We start from the raw sequence: 22,407 nt of genomic DNA, 5'->3' as shown, positions 1-22,407 counted from the left end.
TGTGTGTACGTGTGTACAATGCTGCTTTATACAGCGCTCTGCAATAAGCAAAGTGTCACAGAGGTATAGGCTACAATAGATCTGCTGCTAGCAATTGATTATTCCACTTTTCGCTTTGTTGCTAACGAGACATCACAACGCTGGCTTTGGTTGAAAGTTAACGTTGTTGCCCCGCACTTGTTGATTTTATAGGAAAAGATAATGGTTCCAGGTCTGTGTTGTTTCAATATGAGGCCATTCAATTTGAACTACAGCATTAAAAGGCCAACTGATAAACATTAACAAGTCACTGCTGATCATTCTTTGCGTTTGTCCTGCTGTCACCTTTACGGATGTCTTTTTGTGGACTCAGTTGCACTACCACATGCGACCACCAGAGGCATTGTAGAGCACCCAATTACCCTGGCTTTGCCTTGCAGCCACTGGCTTACTGAAACAGTGTCTTTTCCTTCTGGCTGTGCCCACAGTTCTGCTTCGATAGCTACAATGCGAACGTGTTCCCTTCAAAAAGCAATCAGGAAATTTTCTTTTCATCACCTGGGAACTGATCTCACCTTACGGAAATCGGACGTCACCGCTGACCTCAGGCAGGTTTGAATGATCCTGAATTTTCTCTGATAAGGATCATCCTGTCTGTAGGAGCTAGAAGACAGATTAAACTTTTTTTTAATTCCCTGTCTGTTTATAATGCTAGTGAACTTCAAAGCAAGACGACGTGCGAGATAATATCTTTATTCATATTCTCTTTACAGTGACAGAGACAAAACAAGGAGACGGCATCGAAATAATAATAAAAAGAAAAATACATCTCTCACAGGGAAAGGACAGGGCGGGGCGGCACATTGGTACAAAAATAAAAATTTTAACTAAAAAAACAAAATGCTACATTCAAATGAAGTCAACAGCAAACGCACAACACGTACCTACTACACAACACAACACAACACTTTTGTTGCAGCACAAGACTCACAGCGACGGACGTTCAGACACACACAAGCCATTTTCATTAAATAATCACACTTTTTTTTTTTTTTGTTCAGTTCAGCCTTGATTCTCCAGAATCGAAAGAGCCGCCAAGGCCATTTCGCATTGGTCAAGGCTAATTTCAGGTGGCAGCCCATCGTGCATCACTGCAGCTGCAGATGGCAAACGGAAAGTAAAAAGTCCAATCTTTGAGGATTCAAGGAAGAAAAGCAGTGAGTATTCACATCCATCCAACAGATTAAATTGTGTCACAGGTTCACAAACTGCTCATTTTGATTCAAGGGCTTGAGAAACACATCGTACAAACAACAATTCTACTCTTTTTGGCACAATGATTCTTCGTAAGTATGTGTTTGCTGTTGAAATAAAAACGTTTTGCTTCCATAATTCCAGATTGCGGCTCTCTGTCTGAAATAAAAAACAAAACAAAAACAAAAACAGAAGAAAAACTCACACTTGAGTCAGTGATGTTAAAAACATGCTATAATGGATGATTCTAATCAGTTTCAGCGGAGATGAAATAAGTTTTTCAAATCAGATTTTTTTTTTTTTTTTGCCAAAAATCTGTGTTTTAAAACCTTCACTGTCACATCGCTGAAGTTTTTAGAGTTGTTTGACTGGCACCTTATTCTTAAGAGTGTGTTGCAAGTGTGAGCCTGAGTACACTCACACACTTCCCCCTGGTGTTTGCTTGCTCAGGTTATTAAAAGGGAACACCTTCCTGGAGTACTCAGGAGCAGGTAAAAATCTTAGAGAAGCTCCTTAATTAACAGCTTGAGTCGAGAAATTATCGAAACGCGTCTAAGGAAGTCGAGTGATGTCGACGTTGAGACTTTACAGAAATAAACCGTCAACACAACAAAAACACTGAAACACATCCGATTCCCCAACAATGTCTTTTCTTTTTGTTGTTGTTCATAACTGTCACGTCTCCTCCCCCCCACCCCACAAACTCCCAACCCCCCAGCGAGGATCCAGCCCTCGTGTCGACAAAAAGCAACAAACCCAAAACGCTGCCAAGCTTTGTTTACCCTCCAACAATCCTGATCATCCAGACTGGTGAACGGGAAAAGTTTGTTTGTTTGATTGTTTATCTGGACTTTTGCATCATTCTTTCCCACCTGCAAGCCTGTTGGTGGTGGCGTAAAAACGCACCAAGCTGGACGGTTTTGTCGGTTGGATTGCTTCCAATCTCCCCCCCCCCCCCCCCCCCAAAAAAAAAAAAACCCATAAGGTCTGAGCTGTGCTCCTTTTTTTTCTACTTTCCAAAAAGTCGTTGGAAGTTCTCCGAAACCCTGACACAAGATAATGAGTCGCTGAGATGAGAAGATGAACTGGTGCTGAACTTAGTTGGACTTGAACAGTCAAACAGAGAAGGTTGTGCAGGAGGAGGAGGGATGACGTGCCGACCGTCGCTGCTTTCATCTCTAAGAAAAAAATCTAAAAAATCAAGAGAATCTTTTTGTTTTTTTTTCTTTCTCCTCTAAAACATGACCTCCTCACAGCTCCCGTAGTCGCTCTCCATGATGCTGGAGCCGTCGAAACTGCGGTGGTGGGTCCCCGCCAGGGGGCGTGCCTGAGGCTGTGCGCAGTTGGTTGACGGCAGCGGCGGCGCCGGTGGCAGCGGTGGCGACCCTGCCCCCTCGGCATAGGATGGCGTGGCCACGCTGAGGCGCACACTAAGCCTCTTGTAGTTGCCGGCCGACACGTTGTCCAGGCTGCGGGTCGGCGCTGGCGCCGGGTAGTAGCTGATGGCGGTGAACTCGGCCGGGCACTGTGAGCGCGGCAGCGGCAGCCCATCGGCGCCAAGGAAGTGGTCCAGGTTCTGGCTGCTGTAGCAGGGCGGCAGCGGCGCCCGCCGGTCGCAGCGCTCCAGCGGGAAGGGGAAGCCGCCGAAGCGGGAGTTGCGGCGAGAGTCAACAGTGGAGGTGGAGCAGGCGTCGTCCCCAATGTCAAACTGGGGGAAGTCGTGCGGCGCCGGACGGCCGTAGTAGTCCGGGTCGGCCGGGTACACTAGAGAGAGAGAGAGAAAGCACAGGGAGGAGGGGCTGAGTCAGGTGACCGCTGAGTCAAGTGACCACTGAGTCAGGTGACCACTGCTGAGTCATGTGACTACTGAGTCAGGTGGCTCAGAGCTTGGATCTGAGGAGGCTAATTATCTAGCTAATGAACTAAGGGCGTGTTTTCATTGCCTCGCCTCGCCTCGCCACGGTGTTAGGGTGTTTGCACTGGCCGCTACATGGTTGTAGGGGGTGCTGTTTTGGTACCTCTATCGTTGAGGGGCCAAGCGAGACGAAACGAGTTTAGTGGTGACGTAGCGACGAGCAGGGCACGGATTGGCTCCGATTTTCTGACAAAAGGTGAGCGCAACTCTCCCCGAAAACAGCGCGAAAACCCAACCTCCATTTCTTTTTGGGTTCTAGTAGGTGGCGTGTGCGTTTTCAGTTGTGAAGATGGCTGAGCGATTTCTGCCATGGACAAACTCCGAGGTCCACACTTTTTTGTCAGCAGTGGCGGAAGACAGAATTCAGCGGGAACTGGACGGGGCAGTCCGCAATGTTAAGGTTTACACAGAAATGACGCTGACAAAAACATTGTCCCGCTTTACCGCTGACTCCGCCCACGGTCTCATGATCACCGAGCCAATGAAAACACAATCGTACCGAGGCGTGGCGTACCGTGGCGAGGCGAGGCGATGAAAACACGCCCTAACTTATTAACTACTGTAGGTACCAGAACCTCAGTGGATAAGAACAAGGTCTCCATTTGAACAACACCTGAAAAATGAAACCAGCACGATAATAGCTAAGCAGGTCAGATGAACAACACGCAGTTTCACATCCCAATTTGCCAAACGTCTCCAAGAGCAGCAGCTGGATTTGTCGCTAGAAGACGCTGAATACTGCCGTAATGCAGCGACAAAGCAGCAAAGTTTGGCAGTACTGCAAACGGCAGCGAAAGCTCTCGTCTGACTCGTCTGCAGAAACACAACTGACTCACGCTGATCAAGTGAATCAGTGACATAGGGACGATTCAGTCCCTGACTGGCCTGAACGAGGACTCACAATGCAGCCGATCAGCCGTCATCCCTGCTCCTGCTGAGAGACTTCCCAAAGCCATGGCTGCGGTCCGGCGACGGGCAGTGAAGAAAATGCGACCTTTAAATTTTATCACATATTGGTGGAACTGCACTATTTGTTGTATTTGTTATACTCCACTGATTAAAAACCAACAGATTTACCGGGAGAGCTGCCTGATATTCCCCACAGAGACTTGGCTAACTTCACATTCACCTGACGTTAACATAGAGCTACCCGGTTTCACTAAGGTGAGGGCGGATCGAGACACCAAAGCCAGCAGGAAGAGCAAAGGTGGGGGGCTTGTGTTGTACGTGAACAACAGATGGATTAACCCTGGACATTGCAGTATTAAATCTGTCATGTGCTGCCGTGACTGTGAGCTGCTAGCTGCTAAGACCATGCAGTGCAGGGCTACAGACGCAACACCCAGAAGCTCTGGTCATCATCTCGGAGGACTTCAAACACGTCAACCTGGACTCCACCATGCCGGTCCATGCATCAGCACCTGGACTGTCCAACCCGGAACAACAGGACCACTGATCTGCTGTACGCCAGCGTGAGGGATGCGTACTCGGCCACACCCCATGCCATTTGTTTGTTTGACAAAATAAATAAATAAATAAATAAATATGTGCATTTCTGTAAACGGAACTGTTCTTGGTTTTTGTTTTGTTATTAGTAGTGATCTCTTGACATTTTGGTTAGGACAAATCTGCAGGTAAAATGTATTAAATCCAGCTTTTCTTACTTCCAGGTGTGCACAAACTATAACTAATTTAAAAAACATGAATATGTTATCGGTTATTGGTATCGGCTTGAAAAAACACGTCGTGCATCCCAAATTTAAAGATTTTGCACATTAGTTCTGATTCCAAAAAATGCAACAAAAAACTCCCCTCCTCTAAACTCCTCTAAGTAACTCCTCTATATCTCCTAAACAACTGAGACATTTTCTAACGCGATATTCTTCAAAAATGTGCATTCAAAGACATCACTAGAAGACTGTGCAGAGATTTTTTGGAACAACGTCCAAAGTCTCGAGGAGTCCTCTTCTTCAAAAACCGCAGAACCGAAATGGACTTGAGATCTCTTCCAGTCTGAACTAAAAACCAGAGCTGCAACCTTCCTCCCCTCCAGTGAGAACCAACGCCGAAGCAATCAAGCAGTTAGTTTGCCACAGGCGGGCTTCTCTTCGTTTCTTCTTCAATTAGCGGGTGAAACGGTGCGTAAATAAAAGAGAAAACAAAAGTCAGTGTGAAGGTGAAGATCAGAGTGCAGAGACGCCGGAAGCAGCAGCAGCAGCAGAAGCAGTAGCTACTCTGGTTCTGGTTGTGGTTCTGGTTGACTGCTGAACTTCAACCAGCACGAAACTTGTCAGCACTTCCTGTGACACCGAGTTCCCCTGGAGGAACCTGATCCTTCCTCCAAGAAAATGCAATTAGTAAATGAAATTTTGATGAATCCGAGCGTAGAGAAGTCGCTGTGGGCGGAGTCGAGGAGAAAAAAAACACCTCCAGACGTCTCCTCGGCTGTCAATTTTACAGGGAGTGACTTTCAAAAGTCGTCGGTGAAGGATGTTTCTCTGCCTGGTGATGTTTTCAACACCAGGACAACAGTCTGTCACCTGATCCTGAGTCTTTCACCAAGTAAAGTAAGTGTTTTGACCAGGATGTTGTGGCTGCTCCGCCTTTGGCAGGTCCGTGGGCATAATTCATGGGAGGTTGATTTTTCTTTTGGAAGAAGCTTGGAAGAGGCGGCGAGCGGAACGGACGGAGGGAGGAACAATGGAGGCAGAGAGAGAAAGAAATGAGGCGAAGAGAAGAAGGAGGATGAGTGAAGAGGTGGAGGTGGAGGAGAGAGCGGGACTTCTTGTTTAATGTGGGCGTGAAAGTGACGAGAAGGCCACTTAGCAGCTGCGCTAGTTAGCATCAGGTCGAGACTTTGCGAGAAGTGAACGGTGCTGGTTGTGATGTCACAAAGGGCACTGTTCACGCTCCCAGGTTAATCCCAACGCCCACAGCTGGGTGTTGGCTCTGCCCTTTTCCAAACCCCTGTTCCTTCCTCGAAGTATCTGTTTTAGCAAGAGGGCTAATTAAAAGCTCCAGTTTAGTTTAAAAGCCACCCATAGCCTTAATGAACTAATGAGCTGATGAGCTAACAAGCTAATGACAGGAGGCGGAGCCAACCGGACCTCAAACCGTTTTCACACATTAGTTGATGAGCAGAGAACACGGGCCAAGGTCAAAGAAGGTCGGCAAAAGCGATGCCTGGGGAGAGAGGGAAGAGGAAGTGAAGGTGGGAGAAAGAGGGATAAAGGCAAATAACGGCGGCGGGGCTGGGTGTGAGCGGGGCTTTGTTTTTTCCTCCGCCTTTCATCTGCAGCAATCAGTGCGGCTGTGTTGACGCAGTGCTCTGCGGGCGCTCCGCCATTTCCCATGATGCTCTGCTCCGCATGACAATTAGCGTACCATGACCTTGACTCCACCCCGATCTTTAGCGCATTGTCGTAGGCACCCTAGAGCGTCGGGACACTCCGGTTTTAGACGCCACTGACCTTTTTCTATTTGTTTGGAATTTTGAAAAGGACATCATTTTCTTTTCTTTCCTTTTTTAAGCAAGGAGGAGATTATTTTCTTAAACCCGCTAATCTGTGACGCAGCAGGTATCCGCTGTTGGGATTTGGTTCTGACTTTACAAAGTTACAACTATTAAACTTAGTTGATTTGATGAAAACAATAAAATATCACGATAAATATTGCGACAAATATCAAGATAAATGTTGCTGTAAATATCACAATAAATATTACAATAAATATCACAATGAAAGAGTTTTTCCAGCATTAAATATGACATAACAAGCTCGCTGTTTTACTGGAATGCAGAAGAAGAAAAGAAACAATCCAATAATTTACCTTCGTAGTCCATGTCCCAGCGGTTCTTCCTGATGGAGTCGTTGTCCGAGCAGGATGGCGGCCTGGCGGGAAGGTTGGGCGCCACGCTGCACACCCGCTGGGCCCTTGGGGAGGAGGCCCCTCCCCCTACGGACAGACCCACCTGGCTGCGTGGGCGGAGCGACCTGAAGGGGGTATGGTCGAGGTCATTGATAGCAGCCAACATAGAAGTCATCTCCACGTGGTCGCCCTGATGGTGGGCGTCAGCCTTCAGCCCATTGGTCAGACCCACTGGGATGTAACTGCAGGTGAGAGAGCAGAGGAGATGTGCAGATTTTATTTTTATATTCCTTATTATCAACTTTTATCAACACATTGTACATACTTTTTGCAATCTGCTGATTTTTTTTGACAAAGCAAGAGCAAGTGTACCACCTAGGAATTGTGAGTATTGAGCCAATTAAAATAACAAAAAGAACAAGATCACCAATAGAGTGTATAGTGACAGTTGAAAAAACAAAAAAGTGCATCTTTGATTGCTTTTCCTCCAAATAAAAATAGATTTCATCATTCTATTTTTCTCATGCCAATGCCTCTATTTATCCCAATATCAACAAAAAACAAACAAAAGGGAAGAAAAAGAAAAAGAGAAAAACAAAACAAAGCAAAATGACATTTTAAGTCTCTAAAAAAAATGCCCCTCTCTCTCTCTCTCTCTCTCTCTCTCTCTCTCTTTCCTCCCCAACCCTCCCCTCTCTTTCTTACCGCTAAAGTCTCCAGAAGACCAGAAATTCTAAAGCGATCGGGCAAACTTCAAGAGACTCAACTGAAAAACCAAGCTAGAAAATAGGAATGCAACGACACGGATACCAGTATAGCATGGACCCCCATACCAGTTGTATTTGTATGTACTGTGTATGACAATGTTGTTGAATTTGTGTTTGTACAGCAGCGAAGCTTGCTCTAGAAAAACATGCTGTGGAATGTTGTTCAAATAACAGAACATCTGTGAAAATGAAAAAAGAAATCCACGTAATTCTGCATAATGGAATTATTAAGTACACTGTATTGGTATCAGTGAGTACTGAAATGCAAGTACTTGTACTCTACTTGTTCTGTAAAAGAAAAAGTGGTATCGGTGCATCCCTACTAGAAGACGTAAAGGTTTTTTCCAACTTGTTGTGCTGAATTTTCGAGTTCAGCGTCAACTCTTTTTTTTTTTATCACATCAGTGTGTCGATCCTCTTCCTGTTTCTGCAACCCCCCCGCCCCCCACCCACCCGCAATGCTCCGCCCCCTGACTGATACTGATCAGTTCTGGATACTGCAGAGGAAAGTAGAAAAGTTGCTCTCTGAAGTGGAGCTGATTGATTTTCAGCTCTCAGCGCTGGCAGCCAAATCTGTTTAAGAGGCAACTCTTCTTCTTCTATCCATGAACCTTCCTTGCAGATTCATCACACAATAATGTTGATTATTTGTTTTTCATCACAAGGAAGTTGAACAGTGTGTTTGTGTGTGTGTGCAGAGAGCTACAGATTCAAATTTCATTACTGAAGCTGCGTCCTGAGTAATCATGTGATCAGGATCACATGATTACTCAGGCAGTATGGCCGGGAGCAGCTCTCAGGGGCTTTATCTCATCTGGAATTTGTCTGATTTTGCCTTCTGCTGTCCCTGGTCAATCAGATTCCTTTGTTTCAAAGTCTTACTCACCCGTTGGAGTCCTGCACGCAGACCGCCGTCGTCTTCTTCTTCTTCTGCTGCTGCTGCACGTAACGCTTTCTGACGCAGACAAAGACGGCCACCAGGAGGAGCAGTCCCAGCACGCTGGCGCCGATCTCCGCCATTTCCACGTAGCCGATCATTGGGGACACCTGGTGGACAGGTAGTGTCGGGGTGGGGCAAGGGAACCGTGTTATTTAGGCTTCATTCTTGCAGCAAAAACTGCCTCAAGGTCACGGAGGTCACTGACCTGAGGCAGCGGGTCGCAGTGGATGGAGCCGCCGCTCACTTTGCAGTCGAAGCCTCCTGGACAGGGATTGGCTGAGCACAACTCCAGCTGGTTGTGGCAGCTGCATTGGACCAAAGACAATACATTTATTTATTTATTTATTTATTTATTCATTCATTCATTCATTTATTTATTTTTCCACGTGTTGTTGCTTCAGTCATTTGAATTATTGGATCTTTCAGCCACGAGCTGAGGAGCGAAACCCCGCCAAAAAAAACCTAATTGTTAATCAAAATCTTTATCGGTAAAGACGTTAGGATGCTAATCATGCTAGCGCCTCGCCAACTTAAGTCACTAGCAAACGTCAGGCTAATGCGTCGCTTCAGCGTCGTGCTGGCTGAAGACTTAGACATGCAAACTTCTTCAAATAGCATGCTAGCACATTTGCTAACGTCACAGTGAGACCATGTTGAAAAACAGAGTGGAGGTTTAATTTTTAAAATACAAAGGAGGAATTGCTGCAAATTTAAAAAAAAAAAAAAAAAATCACATTTTGGTTCAGTTTGTTTCTTTTTATCATTTAAGTTTTGGAGAAGAAGAAGAAGAAGAAGAAGAAGTGGAGGCTCTGCCCCCTACTGTGGCTGAAGACCTGGAACTGTCGCCTCTTGGAGACTCAGTGAGTTTGGGAGCTCTGACTTTGGAAACTGAAGAGTTTCTAAGTAGCAGGAAGCCGCTGTGAAGCAGAAAATGTTTGTGCTGCAAGCCGAAGCCCGCGGCTCTGATTAAAACCACCGCAGGAGGGAATTAAAAAAAAGAAGTGCTTTTTATATGAAGTCATAATGAGGGAAACACAGCTAGCACTTGTTGCAGAGCGATATGAGAAGGTGCTTCATGTCATCACTGCTGATTGCCAAGTGATGCACATGTTCTCTTAATTTAACAGAGGCCCAGGCGAAGAGGGGGCTGGAATTAATGATAGATAAATAAATAAGAAGGCGGCAGCGGCCGCAGCCTGATGAAGACATCCATCTCTCTGTTTCACTTTGTGCAATTACAAGGTGGCTCTGCTCGTTTTTCATTCTGCCACTTTATCTAAGTCCACCTGGACAACACGGACCCGCCCACCACTGCAGAGAGTAGGTAGGTGTGGGGTGGTGGGGAGGGGCTTCATGCCGCCCCTCCCCACCACACTCCAAGTGAAGCGATGAGAGACATGCAAATGTAATTTAATCACAACGACATGCGAGAAGAACAAAAGTAGTCGGCTCAACAAACTACATGCAAGTTTATGTGTGTATGTGGTGTGTGCGAGTGTGTGTGTGTGTGTGTGTGTGTGTGTGCGCGCACTTTATTTCCAATCATAGAGCTACGCAGATGAGAGGACGGAACCGCACATGTGAAATGTGATGGTGCATATAATAAGGCCCGGCTGGACTCATGATAATCATTCTTTGTCTCTAATTATTGTGAGTATGTGCGTGTGTGTGTGTGTGTGTGTGTGTGTGAAAAAACAGCGCTGCGGCTGAATCATATATTTTCTAGTCCCTTTTGATGAATCTGTTTGTGGGCACGGTCTGACAAATAAATCTGACGGTAATTACACTTTGTCTGGTTTGTCCTCGGACGTCAGACATCAGTCGGGGGGAAGGACGGAGGGTGGGTGGGGTTGAAGGAGGGTGAGGGGGGGGGGATGTAGTCAAATGAGCGACTTATTGAGCTGTTTGTGTCACCAGAGACACGGTTACCTGTCAGAGAAAGTGGGCGGGACCAAGTAAGTGGTTCTTTCAAAAAAAAACACACCCGCAAGGCGATTGGACCAAATTTTCTTTCCATCACTAAAAAAAAAAAAAAAATCATTCGAATGAAACACCTTTGATGTGGTGATGGTGGTGGGAATGTCGGCGTGTCCACAGACAATGTTCTCCCGCTTCTCTTCCGCTGCTGAGAGGATTCACGTCGTCCAGTCTCCGAACACACCAGCAGCAGCAGTGCCCTCTGTGATGTCACAAAGGGCCCTCCCACCTGAGTGAGGCTTAATGGTTGCTGTGACAACCTTCATTAACATTCTCTGCACCGAACACAAGGCTGCAAGTCAGTAAAGAGTGAAGGATGAAACGTGTGTGTGTGTGTGTGTGTGTGCGTGCATCTGTATGTGTGTGTATGTGTGCGTGCACACTGCATGTCTGTACATGCGTGTGTGTGTGTGTGTGTGCGTTTGTGTTCACACCTTGCATCGGAGCAGTTGCACATGTAGCCCTGCTCTTTGGGCACACACACTCTGCCGTGTGTGCATGGCTGCGAGGCGCACGGGTTGTGGGGCAGCTCGCAGCGGGCGCCGTGGAAGAGTCCTGCACAGTTGCAGCGCACCACTGACACACACAAATACACAAACACAAGGACATGTGTGAGAAATAGAGTCAACAGCAGCAGGGAGCGACTTTAATGTGACACTTTGGTTGTTTGTTTTGTCTCAAGGGAGTTTTTTTTGCCATTGTGTCAGTAAATTCAGGAAACAACTATAACTGTGTGAGTTGTTACTGTGTTATCTATCAGTCTATCTATCTGCATCTCTAGGAGTATTTTTAATAGGACATGAGCTAATGCTACCAGCTAAAATCCTACCTAATCGCAGCTTGCTAGCCTCCAACGCTACTTCACATCAGGGCTAGTTGGTTTCCAGTCACAGCTAGCTAGCCTCCCTTGACACCACTAGCTAGGTTACCTTCCACTACCCTTCAGATTTCTCCCACTACTGGCTAAATTCGGCTAGCTTTTATTCTAGCCTTTATATATATACATACATATATATATATATATATATATATATATATATATATATATATATATATATATGTATATATACATATAAAACCGACGGAATAGATGAAAAAGCTTGTTTTTTGTACAGCTGCAACAATTTTGGTTTTCCTGGGTACAAGGTGTCTTTTCTTTAAGTCATGAATATCACCGCCGGCTGCTTCCTAATGACATTAATGACGTTAATAAAAACATGTGGCCCTGTTTGTACAATTTAACGGCGGCCGGGGGAGCAGCGCGCTGCAAAATAAACAGCAGAGGAGACGCCGCTGCGAAGTGACTTGGGGGTCCTCTAAAAATATCTGCGTGAGAGAAATGAAGAGTGTGATGTGAGAAAAGTTTTGTTTTTTAACTGAATGGATTTAATGTGTCTTCATTTAACACATGTATAAATTATACACTTATTTATTTGTCAATATTATGCAGATGACTTGCAAATAATCCAACTGTCTGGAAGATAAAAATGTCTTATTTTTTCCTTTCCCTTCTTAATGTGTAAATATTTAACTTTATTATTTTTTTATTCCTTATCTTTATTTCTTTTTAATTTATATGATTTCCTTTGCACTATTTTTATTGCTGTAATTATGCAAATTCCATCCAATGTGGGATTAAGAAAGGTATTCTATTCTATTCTGTTCTGTTCGACATACAATCCCAGCTGATAAAACGGATAACACAACACCACCTGAGTGACTTTAGGAATGAGACGGAAGTTTACATCGAAACATGGACAGGTACAAAGGCAACATCTCTAAATAAACCAGTGGTTCTCAAATGGTGGAGTCTCAGGAGTCACATTATATTATATAATATGGTAATGCAATGTATGGTATAAAAAAAGATAAAAGTATGATACAAAATAAAAACAGAAATAAAAATAACATAACAAGGACACACATATATGTGTATATATGTATATTATATATATATATATGTATATATATATATATATATATATATATATAAATATATATATATATATGTATGTATGTATATATTTCAGTTGTGCATTCTTTTATTATTTTATTATTAATTATTAATAAAGTATAATTCATTGAGTAAATTATTGAAATCATTAAATTGAATTTTTTTTTGTCCTACAAAATAAATGCCCAAAACTTTCTTTATAAATATATATATGTCAAAATCCCTTTTAAAACCACCAGTTGACAAACACTGCTCTGTGTGTAATCAAAGAAAACTTATGTTCAGGGCTCACCTCCGCCGGCGTCCTCCTGGCACTGCCCGCCGTTCTGACAGGGGTCGGGGTCGCAGGTTGCCGCTGGTGGAGCCGCCCGGCTGCCGCCGCTGCCACCGTCACCAACGCCGCAGCAGCGGTACACGCCAAACACCCTCCTGCCGTCTGGCCCCGCCCACTTGGCCGCCCGGACATCCTGGCCGTTGAGCCGCAGCCCCTCCAGGCAGCCCACGAAGCCCTGGGAGGTGGGGAGCTGGGGGGCCGCCGAGGCAAAGACGAAGGAGGAGGAGTCACCACCGCGGGAACCAATCAGACGGCACGGCCGGGCGAAGGTGGCGAGGGCCGGGCGGTGCTGGTCCAGGCTCAGCCTCACGGCGGTGCTGTTGACCTCTATCAGGACGGCGTGCCAGCGGCCGTCCGACAGCGACTCCGACTCGAGAGTCAGGGAGGGGGTGGAGCTTCCACAGCTGGAGGAGAACTGCAGCTTCCCGTCGGCCAGCTAAAAGAAAAACAGAGGTCAAGAGGTCAGAAGGTCGCAGGGTCAACAGCAGGGGAGGTCATCAGGAAAGTTCACAGGCCAGGTTTGTCAATTATTGCACTTTAAAATTCATTTTAAAATGAAGCTCTGACCAAAGATATTAGATAAATATAAAGGCATTAAATACATTTAAAAAAGAAAAAAAGATTTATTTCATTTGATCAAGTAAGGAAGATTAAAATGTTGGGGGAGCAAAACCATCAAGATGTTGTTGAACTAGTTTCTTTTACCATTAATTTTCTTTCACTATGAGAAAAAACAATTTGCAAAAAAAGTAAATACTTGCATATGTATTTATATATATATATATATATATATATGTATATATATATATATATATATATATATATATATATATATATATATATATATATATATATATACATATATGCAAAACAACTTGTCATGTAACCTTGTTTCACCTCGTGTTGCAAGATAAAGGGCCGATTATTGTGTTTTTAAAAGCTCAGCAGGAATTTCAACAGCAGCAGAAGCAGCTCCTGGTGGTCTGCATGCTCAGCGTTGTTCTTCCAGCTAATCAGCCGCCAGCCAACTATTTTCCCATGTTTCCAGCGTTAATATTCAGTGCTTCCAGAGTTAAAGGTCCAGTGAGTAAAATTTGTCTTGATTTATGATTTTTTTTATCTTCGTAAAAGCTCAACATACTGCCGATAAATACATAAATAAAAGTGCATACCCGCAGTACAATAAAAGTCATTTGGTTTTTCTACCTTTAGAGCAGTTGTTATATATATATATATATATTTAAGAGTATGCATAGATCAATAATGGTCTTGCTGCAAGTTCCAGCACGTTGGCATCTTAAATAAACGGCGAAGGTGGACGAGATACCCAGGTTTGTGCTTGCAGGCCACTGTAGTTCACTGGCAAGCTCGGGAGAGAGTACAGAGTGTCTAAGGGGACTTAAGTGAAAGAGGATGCAAAATTTGTCCTCTGCATTTGGCCCATCCCCTGAGGGAGCAGTGAGCAGCAGCGGAGTATTGGGTGATCTGACCGCCAAATTCCAAGCAGGGAGGCCATGGATTCCTTTTTTACAGTCTTTGGTATGACCCAGCAGGGGATCAAACTCACAACCTACCAGTCTCAGAGCGGACACTCTACCACTAGACCACTGAGCTGGTTTGAGCGCTGCAATCTAAATTGTAACCTCTTGATTTAACCGTTTCTTCTTAAAAACCTCCAAATTTTACACACTTAACCTTTAATGTTCCATGTTTCCTGTGTTAATGGTTAGTTGGTGTTTCATTTGTTAATGTTCAGTGTTTTCAATGTTTCCAGTGTTGATGTTCTGTGTTATAGTGTTAATGTTGTGTGTTTCCAGTGTTTCCAGTGTTAATGTTCCATGTTTACCGTGTTAATGTTCAGTGTTTCCAGTGTTTCCACAGTTAATGTTCTGTGTTTTCAGTGTTTCCAGTGTTTCCTGTGTTATTGTTCGGTGTTTCCAGTGTTCTTCACTCTGATGTAGGCTGGACACTAAAAGCAGGAGCTGAAATATTAATCCTCCCGCTCGGCTTCTTCTCTCCTTTAATTACTGCACTGGAAGACTAGCTTTCATCAGTGCCTTCTATTAAAGTAATGCGTTTACTGACTTCTTAATTTTTAATTTAAATTTTTTTTATTTAATTTTATTATTTTCTCCTTTGCACGGCTACCAGATTGGGTTGCTCAGCACTCTGCTTGCTGCCTGCCTGCTCAGGATCTTTGCTCCCTAGAGCCTGAAGACTGGAGAGAACATGCAAGATGATTAATTTTCGAGGGACGACCGAGCAAAAAAATAAAAAATAAAATAAAAAAAAAATTCCTCCAGTGGATCGATGTGTAGATGTTAGGCGGATTAGAGCCCTACAGAGGACCTCGTCCTCATCTTTTTTCATCTATTTTACATGAGTCAGGTGCGCCGTGATTTATGACCAATATGTGAGCAGAGACAGCACCGTCCAACACATCTCTGGTTTTATTCAATTTTTTTTTTTTTTTTTTTTTTCACAGTATCAGCAGAGCCGAGGTAGCTCCGTCCGCTTGAACTCCGCAGGGAACCAAACTCTGCAGCAGCAGCTCCGCTTCAAGTCTCCATAAATCACACACGGTTGCAGCTTCCTGCAGGGGAGCTTTAAACCCGCAGGCCATGTAGTTAGTGTGAGTGTGTGCCTGCCTGCATGCATTCATGCGTGTTTGTGTTTTGCGCGCACTCGCATGCACAAACACAGGCAAACAAAATGCGTATACCTGCAGGGGGCAGCGGCGAGGGCATAACGGCCCCCCCTCGTTGTTATGTCTGCAGCAGTGATGGAGGATAAAGTGTGCGCAGGATGTGTGTTTTCCGTCTCCGAGGACGTTATTAAAGTCATAAAACAACACAAATAATCCTCCTCTGCTCTTCAGCTGTGACAGGAAACAGGAATCTTGCTGCCGTGCAGCGTCAGAATGGATGTTGCAGTTTAAACAGCCCCAGTGTGGATGTTGCAGCTTTATCAGTGTCGGTGTGGATGTTGCAGTGGGAACAGTGTCAGTGAGAAAGTTGGAATGTAAACAGCACCAGCGTGGATGTTGCTGTTTAAACAGTTTCAGTGTGGATGTTGCAGTTAGAAGTGGAGACAGACAACATGAGGCCCTGGAGGCTTTTCTTTGCCGCCGACTGGCTGTGGTTAAACTCCGCCCAACATTCGCCCTCTTGCACCAATAGAAATGCTCGAGCTGACTTCCATCATTTGCTCGTCCAGTTTCCTCCTGCTCCCCTCCCATTGTTGCAAGTGTCCTTACATTTTGAATAAAAAGTGTTTCAATTGGGCTCTTTGCCAATCAGACTTACGGAACACTCGCTCAGACGAAAAATAAGCCTCTTCTCTGTTAAAATTAGAGCGCTGTCACCAGGTTTTTTGGACGCGGGACGTCGCGCAATCGATCAGCATTTAGTCCCGTCTCCACGGACCAAACCCAGCGGGGTTCGTGGAATCGTTTTGCGGCTTCGTCGTTCACGCCAGACTTGAGGCGGCGCGCACCTGCCGCGGCCGCTTCCCGCCGTGCAGCGATGGTTTCGCCGTCTGGTCCATTCTGTGCGCGAGCCGCAAGCGAAAAAGCCAGAGGACAGTGAACAATTATCGAGCGCTGAGGGAACGTGATCGGAAACCTTTGCATCAGTGCTTGATGTACGGCGCGACTGGCGCGACACGACATTATGATTTAGCGCACGTAACGCTCAACGTCATCGCGTGCGGCAGGCAAAAAAGGTGGCGATGTCGCGGGTGTCCCAATTCCATCGCAAGCCGATTATCACCCGGGTTGCTTGCCGGGTTGTTTGACCCATTATGTAGCGCTGCAGCGCGGCTCAGCGAGCCTGCTCCACTGCCACCAAATGCCGATTAGTAGCGGGACTTCACGACGTTTTTTGGCCAGTGGAGCAGGGGCTACACACACACACGTTGCTGATTGTTGTTTGTTTTTAAGGGGAACTGGCCCTTTAAAGTCCGTCGAGCAGAGCCACTGTTGTGAGCTTGTAAAGTCTGAGGGTCGGGCGCGTCGTCTGCTCCCCGGCTGTCACTCCTCATCAGGCAGGACGCCTCGGTCACCTTCTTTAGCGCCCTTGGCTCAAACAGCAACAATTTCCACTTCAAAAGGTGACGCTGTGTTGCCGACATGAAAGAGAATTAGCTCGCTGCGAAGGCCGCCGCCCTCTTCCCCCCGTCCCCCTCCTTTCTCCTCCGTCCTTCCCCCCCCCCACTGGCCCGGTTCATCTTCTCTCTTTGCTCTTTGGCGTCGGATCTTTCAATGGAAAAGTTATCACAGCGGCGGTGGGCACAAGGACCACACTCACGTATTCCGTATGAAGCCCTGGGGAGTCGAGTAAAGGCGGACTGTGGGGCTACAGTCGGTGCCCGGGGGGGGACCACCAAATGCTGCTTTTGATGTTTTTTTTTCTTCCAGGAGTCAACCAAATTGAAATTGAATATTCGGCACAAACGAGCGAGTGCACACGGATGTCACACAAAACGGGGCGAGGCCACGAGGGGACAGCCCTGCTTTCTCACCCCCTCAAAGCCCCCCCATCTCCTCCCCACCTTCCCCGACTCTTCTTTTAGTGTTGGCTTTTCTGTGAGGAGAATTATTCATAACGCTCAAAGAGTAATGCAACCATTCATTATTCTCTTTCAATGCGGACGCTTCAATACAGGAAGTGAAGATTCCGCGGCAGCGCTGGGAAACAACCTTTTCTTTTCCCCTCCCCCTCCCCCTCCACCCTCCCACCACCACTATCCCCACCCTTCTTTGAAAAAGAGAGAAGAACGTAGTCTCATCAGGACGCCGCCTCTGCTGCCGCCAGGGAAAAGGGCAACATGTGACTCACGTGATGCGTTCAAAGACGGCGAGATAAAAACGTCGGCGATGAGCTGATTGTAAATGTGGTCGCATATCATCATCAACATCATCATCACCACCATCATCATCATCATCACCATCACCATCACCACCATCATCGTCATCATCATCATCATCATCATCCGCAGCTTCCAGATCTGGATAGCCGAGATAAAGGGGGGAGGGCTCTGTCAGCTGGTTGTTAAGTCGACTTTTTATTTTCTCTGTCACCATCATGAACAAGGCAAAAAAAAAAAGAAAAAAGGAAAAAAAAGAAAGAAAGAAAAACAATTGATACTGTATATCTGGCACCACGTCAGAAATGTCAGAAGCTAAAAAGAAAAACAAGCTGTGTAGTTTGTTTGACACAAACACACAACACAGAAGCTCCTTGACTTAAAATAACACATTTTTCTAGCTTATTTCAGGCTGACGGTAGAAAAGGCCCCATCCCATTTAGTGTGTCACGTCTGAGCAGAGCAAGATGAACACTGCCGTGGTTAGCAACACTAGCCAGCTAGCTAGCCAGCGCCACAAGAAAACCACAGTAGTTTTTATCGAAACATGGCTAAAAAAACGGTATCACGTGCAGTTTTTTGTTGTTGCTAACCGATGGTTGTCAGACGTTCTTGGCTGCACTGGTAATTGTTGGGCCAACGGGGGAGCGGCGGGGCAGGAAAACGTTGACGTCCGGGTTTAAACGGAAACTTAACAAGCTGAACAACGAGAACATTACGTCCATTTAAATGACCTTGTTTAGTCTTTAGTCTGAACGCTTTGCCTAGTTAAAGTGACGCAGAACCCCCACCCCCCCCCAAAAAAAAAACACGGATGCAGAAGATATTAAATATTTGTTGAGAAGAAAAAAAAGAAATAAAAGAAAAGAAACCTCCTGCCAACCGATAATGTGATGGCGAAGCGGTGCAAGCAGTTACTGATGTTTAGAGAGAAGCGAGAGGCCGCTGATTAAATTGTCTGTCCCCTGATTGTCTCATCCTCCTGACTGTAAATCAGTGGGAAACAACAACAAGAAAAGCAACACAACAGCGACAATATTAGCAAGGAGATTTAATCTGCGGGTTTTAAAAAAACAACCTTTAGAGATCCTTTTAAAATGGATTTTATTTTCAGCGTTATTCATTTATTTATTTATTATATTGTGTTTGTGTCTTTCACACTAATTGAATTTGCTTGTGTTTTCTTCAGCCTCGACACTGAGAGCAGCTTTGTGTATGTTTTCTTTCTTCAGCAGTTTGTCCTCGAATCAGAGAGAAACAACACCGTCAGTGAAAAGCGACTGACAGGAGAAATTATACCAAGAGTGACAAGAAAGTCGGATGAGTCTCAACCCTCAAGCTTTTTTTTTTTCCATTTAAGAAATATTGCTAAAATTTGAAAATTCTTGTTTTTCAAAGAAAAAAAATGCATGCTTTTGTTACTTCTAGACTAGAATACTGTAATTCCATATTATCAGGGTGCCCAAAATCTTCTCTTAGGACCTTACAATTGGCAGAAATTGCTGCTGCACGTCTACTAAAGAGGAGGCAGCACATTCCACCAGTCTTAGCATCCTTACATTGGCTTCCAGTTAAATCTAGAATTGAATTTAAGATCCTGTCAATAACTTACAAAGCTCTTCACTCTCAACTCTCAGGCTCCTTCCTACATTGAAGAACTTATTGAACCTTATCATCCTCCGAGAGCCCTTCAATCTGAGAAACCAGGATATTTGGTACTCGTACAGTCTCTAAGGGCGTATTCACACCAGGAAAGTCCTTTAGTTTAGTTTACTTTCTTTGGTCCGGACCAAAACACTGTATCTTTTTTGGTTTGGTGCGGTTCCTTTTCACATTGCAATTTTCGCAAGAGTCCCAGGATTTGACAACAAACCCACATGTGTGCAAAGATCGGTCGGGGGCGGGGCAACGCGGTAAAATACGGAAAGTAAACAATCATGGAGCTGCTGCACTCGTGCTCATAATGATTTTTTTCATACAGTTACAAGCGGTAATTGCAGGTAATTTGGAGCATCAGAGGCTTTTGATGCAACGTCGATTTTATGATGAGATGTTTGCCACGGTCCGACGACGTACTACTAAACTTTCTACTATGCTAACCAAAACAATATTTCCCATAATGCCACACTCTACATGGACAGTGGCTATAGAAATAAAAAACACAAAAATATATTATAGTGCAGGCCAACTATTATAACATAAGATGATAAAGCGGGTCAGCACAGTGAACCTATAAAGCGCTAAATGGCTGTAGCTCCCTACATAGGTAATATTAAATGTATTATTATAATATTAAAGTATCAAGATGAAGTGTCAAAATAATGCAACCAGCTCGAGAATACACAAAATATCTAACACTATAGAAAACCTATAGAAAACATCCCAAAAGCAACTCCTCATTGATACCTTTAGTGTATTCAGTCTGCAATGTTTTTTTTTTTTTTTTTTCCTTCTATTTGTGGAATTTTTATTTACTTATTCGTGGGTATAATTGAATTTAACACTTGATGCATTTTGTCTAATATTTATCTAATATCTGTTATTTCAAGTTTGAATTTTTTTTTCTGTTTATATGACTTTACGTTGTTGATTAATTGATTGAATATTGCGAGTGTGTTGGTTAGTTAAATGCATCACTTCCTGTTTAAGGGTACACACAGAGGAAGACGATGTCGAAATCGGTCTGTGTTTTTTTTCTAAGCGCTATGTGCATTAAAACGTTTTTTGAGTTGAGAAGGACACAAGTGCTGCTTGCCTTCTTCGCTTCTTCTTTTTTCTTAAGTGCAATATTTGGCTGTGCACCTCTTAAGTTTTTTCTTTAGACATTATGTGGATAGTGCATGTTTTTTTCTTTGGTTTGTACCTGTAACTAAGGTACCAGGGACTGAGGGACCAGTAATTAAGGTACCAGTGAATAAGGTATAATTAAATCAGGTACCAGTGAATGAGGTATTATTATATCAGGTACCAGTGACTAAGGTACTAGTGATTGAAGGACCAGTGACTGAGGTACCAGTGACAAAGGTACCAGTAAATAAATATCAGTGACTGAGGGACCAGTGACGAAGGTACCAGTGAATGAGGTACCAGTAAAGAGGGTGCGAGTAACTAAAGTACCAGAGACTGAGGGACCAGTGACTGACGTACCAGTAAAGCGCCCCAGTCCTCAGCGCTGTTGGTGGACACGATGACTCCGTCCTGTTGGGATGTCCTGAACCTCAGCGACAGCTTGAAGTCCTTCTCATCCTCGTCCATCCCGTGCAGGAACCTCATGTACGACTGGCCGCTGAAGCTCACCGCTGACTCTGCAGAAGAAAGACAAGAAAGACAAGTTGTAAGCTGAAGCTCTAAGCTGCCAAAACCTTCACATCTTGAGTCCCAATCGCCGCTTTTTAACATCAACATAACACGCCGACTTTTTATTTTGACTGCGTGAGGATCAAGAGCGTCGAGTGGAACCGGCAGCAGGATGCAGGTCTCCTCTTTCCTGCTTTCTTATTGGCAGGACTGTCGTCAAAACCTGTTGGTAAGACTTTGCTATGATGTTGTGAAGATGTTGTGATGTCCTCACACCTCTAATCCTCCCAAGAACGCCGACACAAATCACAGAGGGAGGAGTGGGGTGGGGGTGTGGAGCAGCGCTCCGCTCCACTGAGGTGGCGCCGTCGCTCAATGATATAGATGTTCTGTCAGCCATAATGGGAGCTGACGTTCACACTCGCAGAGCTCCGCAATGGTTATTTATGTGTAAAAAAAACAAAACCTTGGGGCCGGCTGAGCGAGACGCTAGCAGGCAGCAGACTCTGTTTGATTTGACTGATATATCGGGGTTTTTCTGGAAAACAACAAGAAAAGAAAAAAACAAACAAACTCCTGACCGGGTGATGAAAGATAGCAAAGAGGAGCTGCGGAAACAAGGTGCATCTCAAACGTTCCAGGCTCCGACAATTCAACGATGAGGTCAGCAGCCAGTGGGCGCTAATCTAATCAATCAATATCAAGTCCAGGAATGAATTACAGGCAACAAAGGGGAAATTAGCTTTGGCCCCTTATGTTCATTGAGTCTAATTGGTCCCATCTTCTGTTTGGGAATCTCTACAACTGGATGGAAAACCAGAGTTTTCCAATTTGCCTGGTTTCGATCTCTCCATATTCGTTGCATCGTTGGCTGAAAAAAAAGCTTTTGCCCAATGAGTCCTCAGGTTGGGACGCTAAAACCAGGAAACGTGGCAAATAAAACGGTGCCACGAGCATTAAATTAAAAATAAATGGTTGAACTGAATTGCCAACTGGGAGTTGTCAGACTTTCTTGCCTGCAGTGGCATCGTTCGGCCAGTTGGGGAGCCGGCTCTGACAACCAGTTCGTAAAAAACTGACATCCAAATTTTAATGGTATCGCATTGAGTTAATCGTCCCGCCGCCGATTAATTGGATTAATCTTGATCCGACCTAATCTGAACCCAAAAACAAACATGGATTCAGGAGACGTTAAAATTGATCTTGAATGGAATATAATATTATATTTATATTATACAAATATTATATCAAATATTA

The 22,407-nt window shown here is 44.7% G+C and overlaps 1 protein-coding gene across 1 annotated transcript in view; it reads right to left on the bottom strand.

Annotated features, from left to right (window-relative positions):
• Positions 1 to 712: 712 nt before the first annotated feature.
• Positions 713 to 22,407, bottom strand: part of fat2 (FAT atypical cadherin 2) — an 84,278-nt gene continuing 62,583 nt past the window's right edge. The window contains exons 23-29 of the mRNA XM_076043538.1: positions 21,001 to 21,158; positions 12,946 to 13,423; positions 11,134 to 11,275; positions 8,928 to 9,027; positions 8,669 to 8,829; positions 6,977 to 7,257; positions 713 to 2,997 (exon numbers count right to left, since the gene is read on the bottom strand). Of these exons, the coding sequence (XP_075899653.1) occupies positions 2,468 to 2,997; positions 6,977 to 7,257; positions 8,669 to 8,829; positions 8,928 to 9,027; positions 11,134 to 11,275; positions 12,946 to 13,423; positions 21,001 to 21,158 (1,850 nt within the window). The 3' untranslated portion in view covers positions 713 to 2,467. The remainder of the gene's footprint in view (positions 2,998 to 6,976; positions 7,258 to 8,668; positions 8,830 to 8,927; positions 9,028 to 11,133; positions 11,276 to 12,945; positions 13,424 to 21,000; positions 21,159 to 22,407) is intronic.

This window comes from Nelusetta ayraudi, unplaced genomic scaffold (assembly GCF_046127955.1).
Source record: "Nelusetta ayraudi isolate G7.1 ecotype Tasmania unplaced genomic scaffold, CSIRO-AGI_Nayr_v1 ptg000075l, whole genome shotgun sequence".
Classification (NCBI taxonomy): Eukaryota; Metazoa; Chordata; class Actinopteri; order Tetraodontiformes; family Monacanthidae; genus Nelusetta; species Nelusetta ayraudi.
This window is presented reverse-complemented; position numbering and strand designations above follow the sequence as displayed.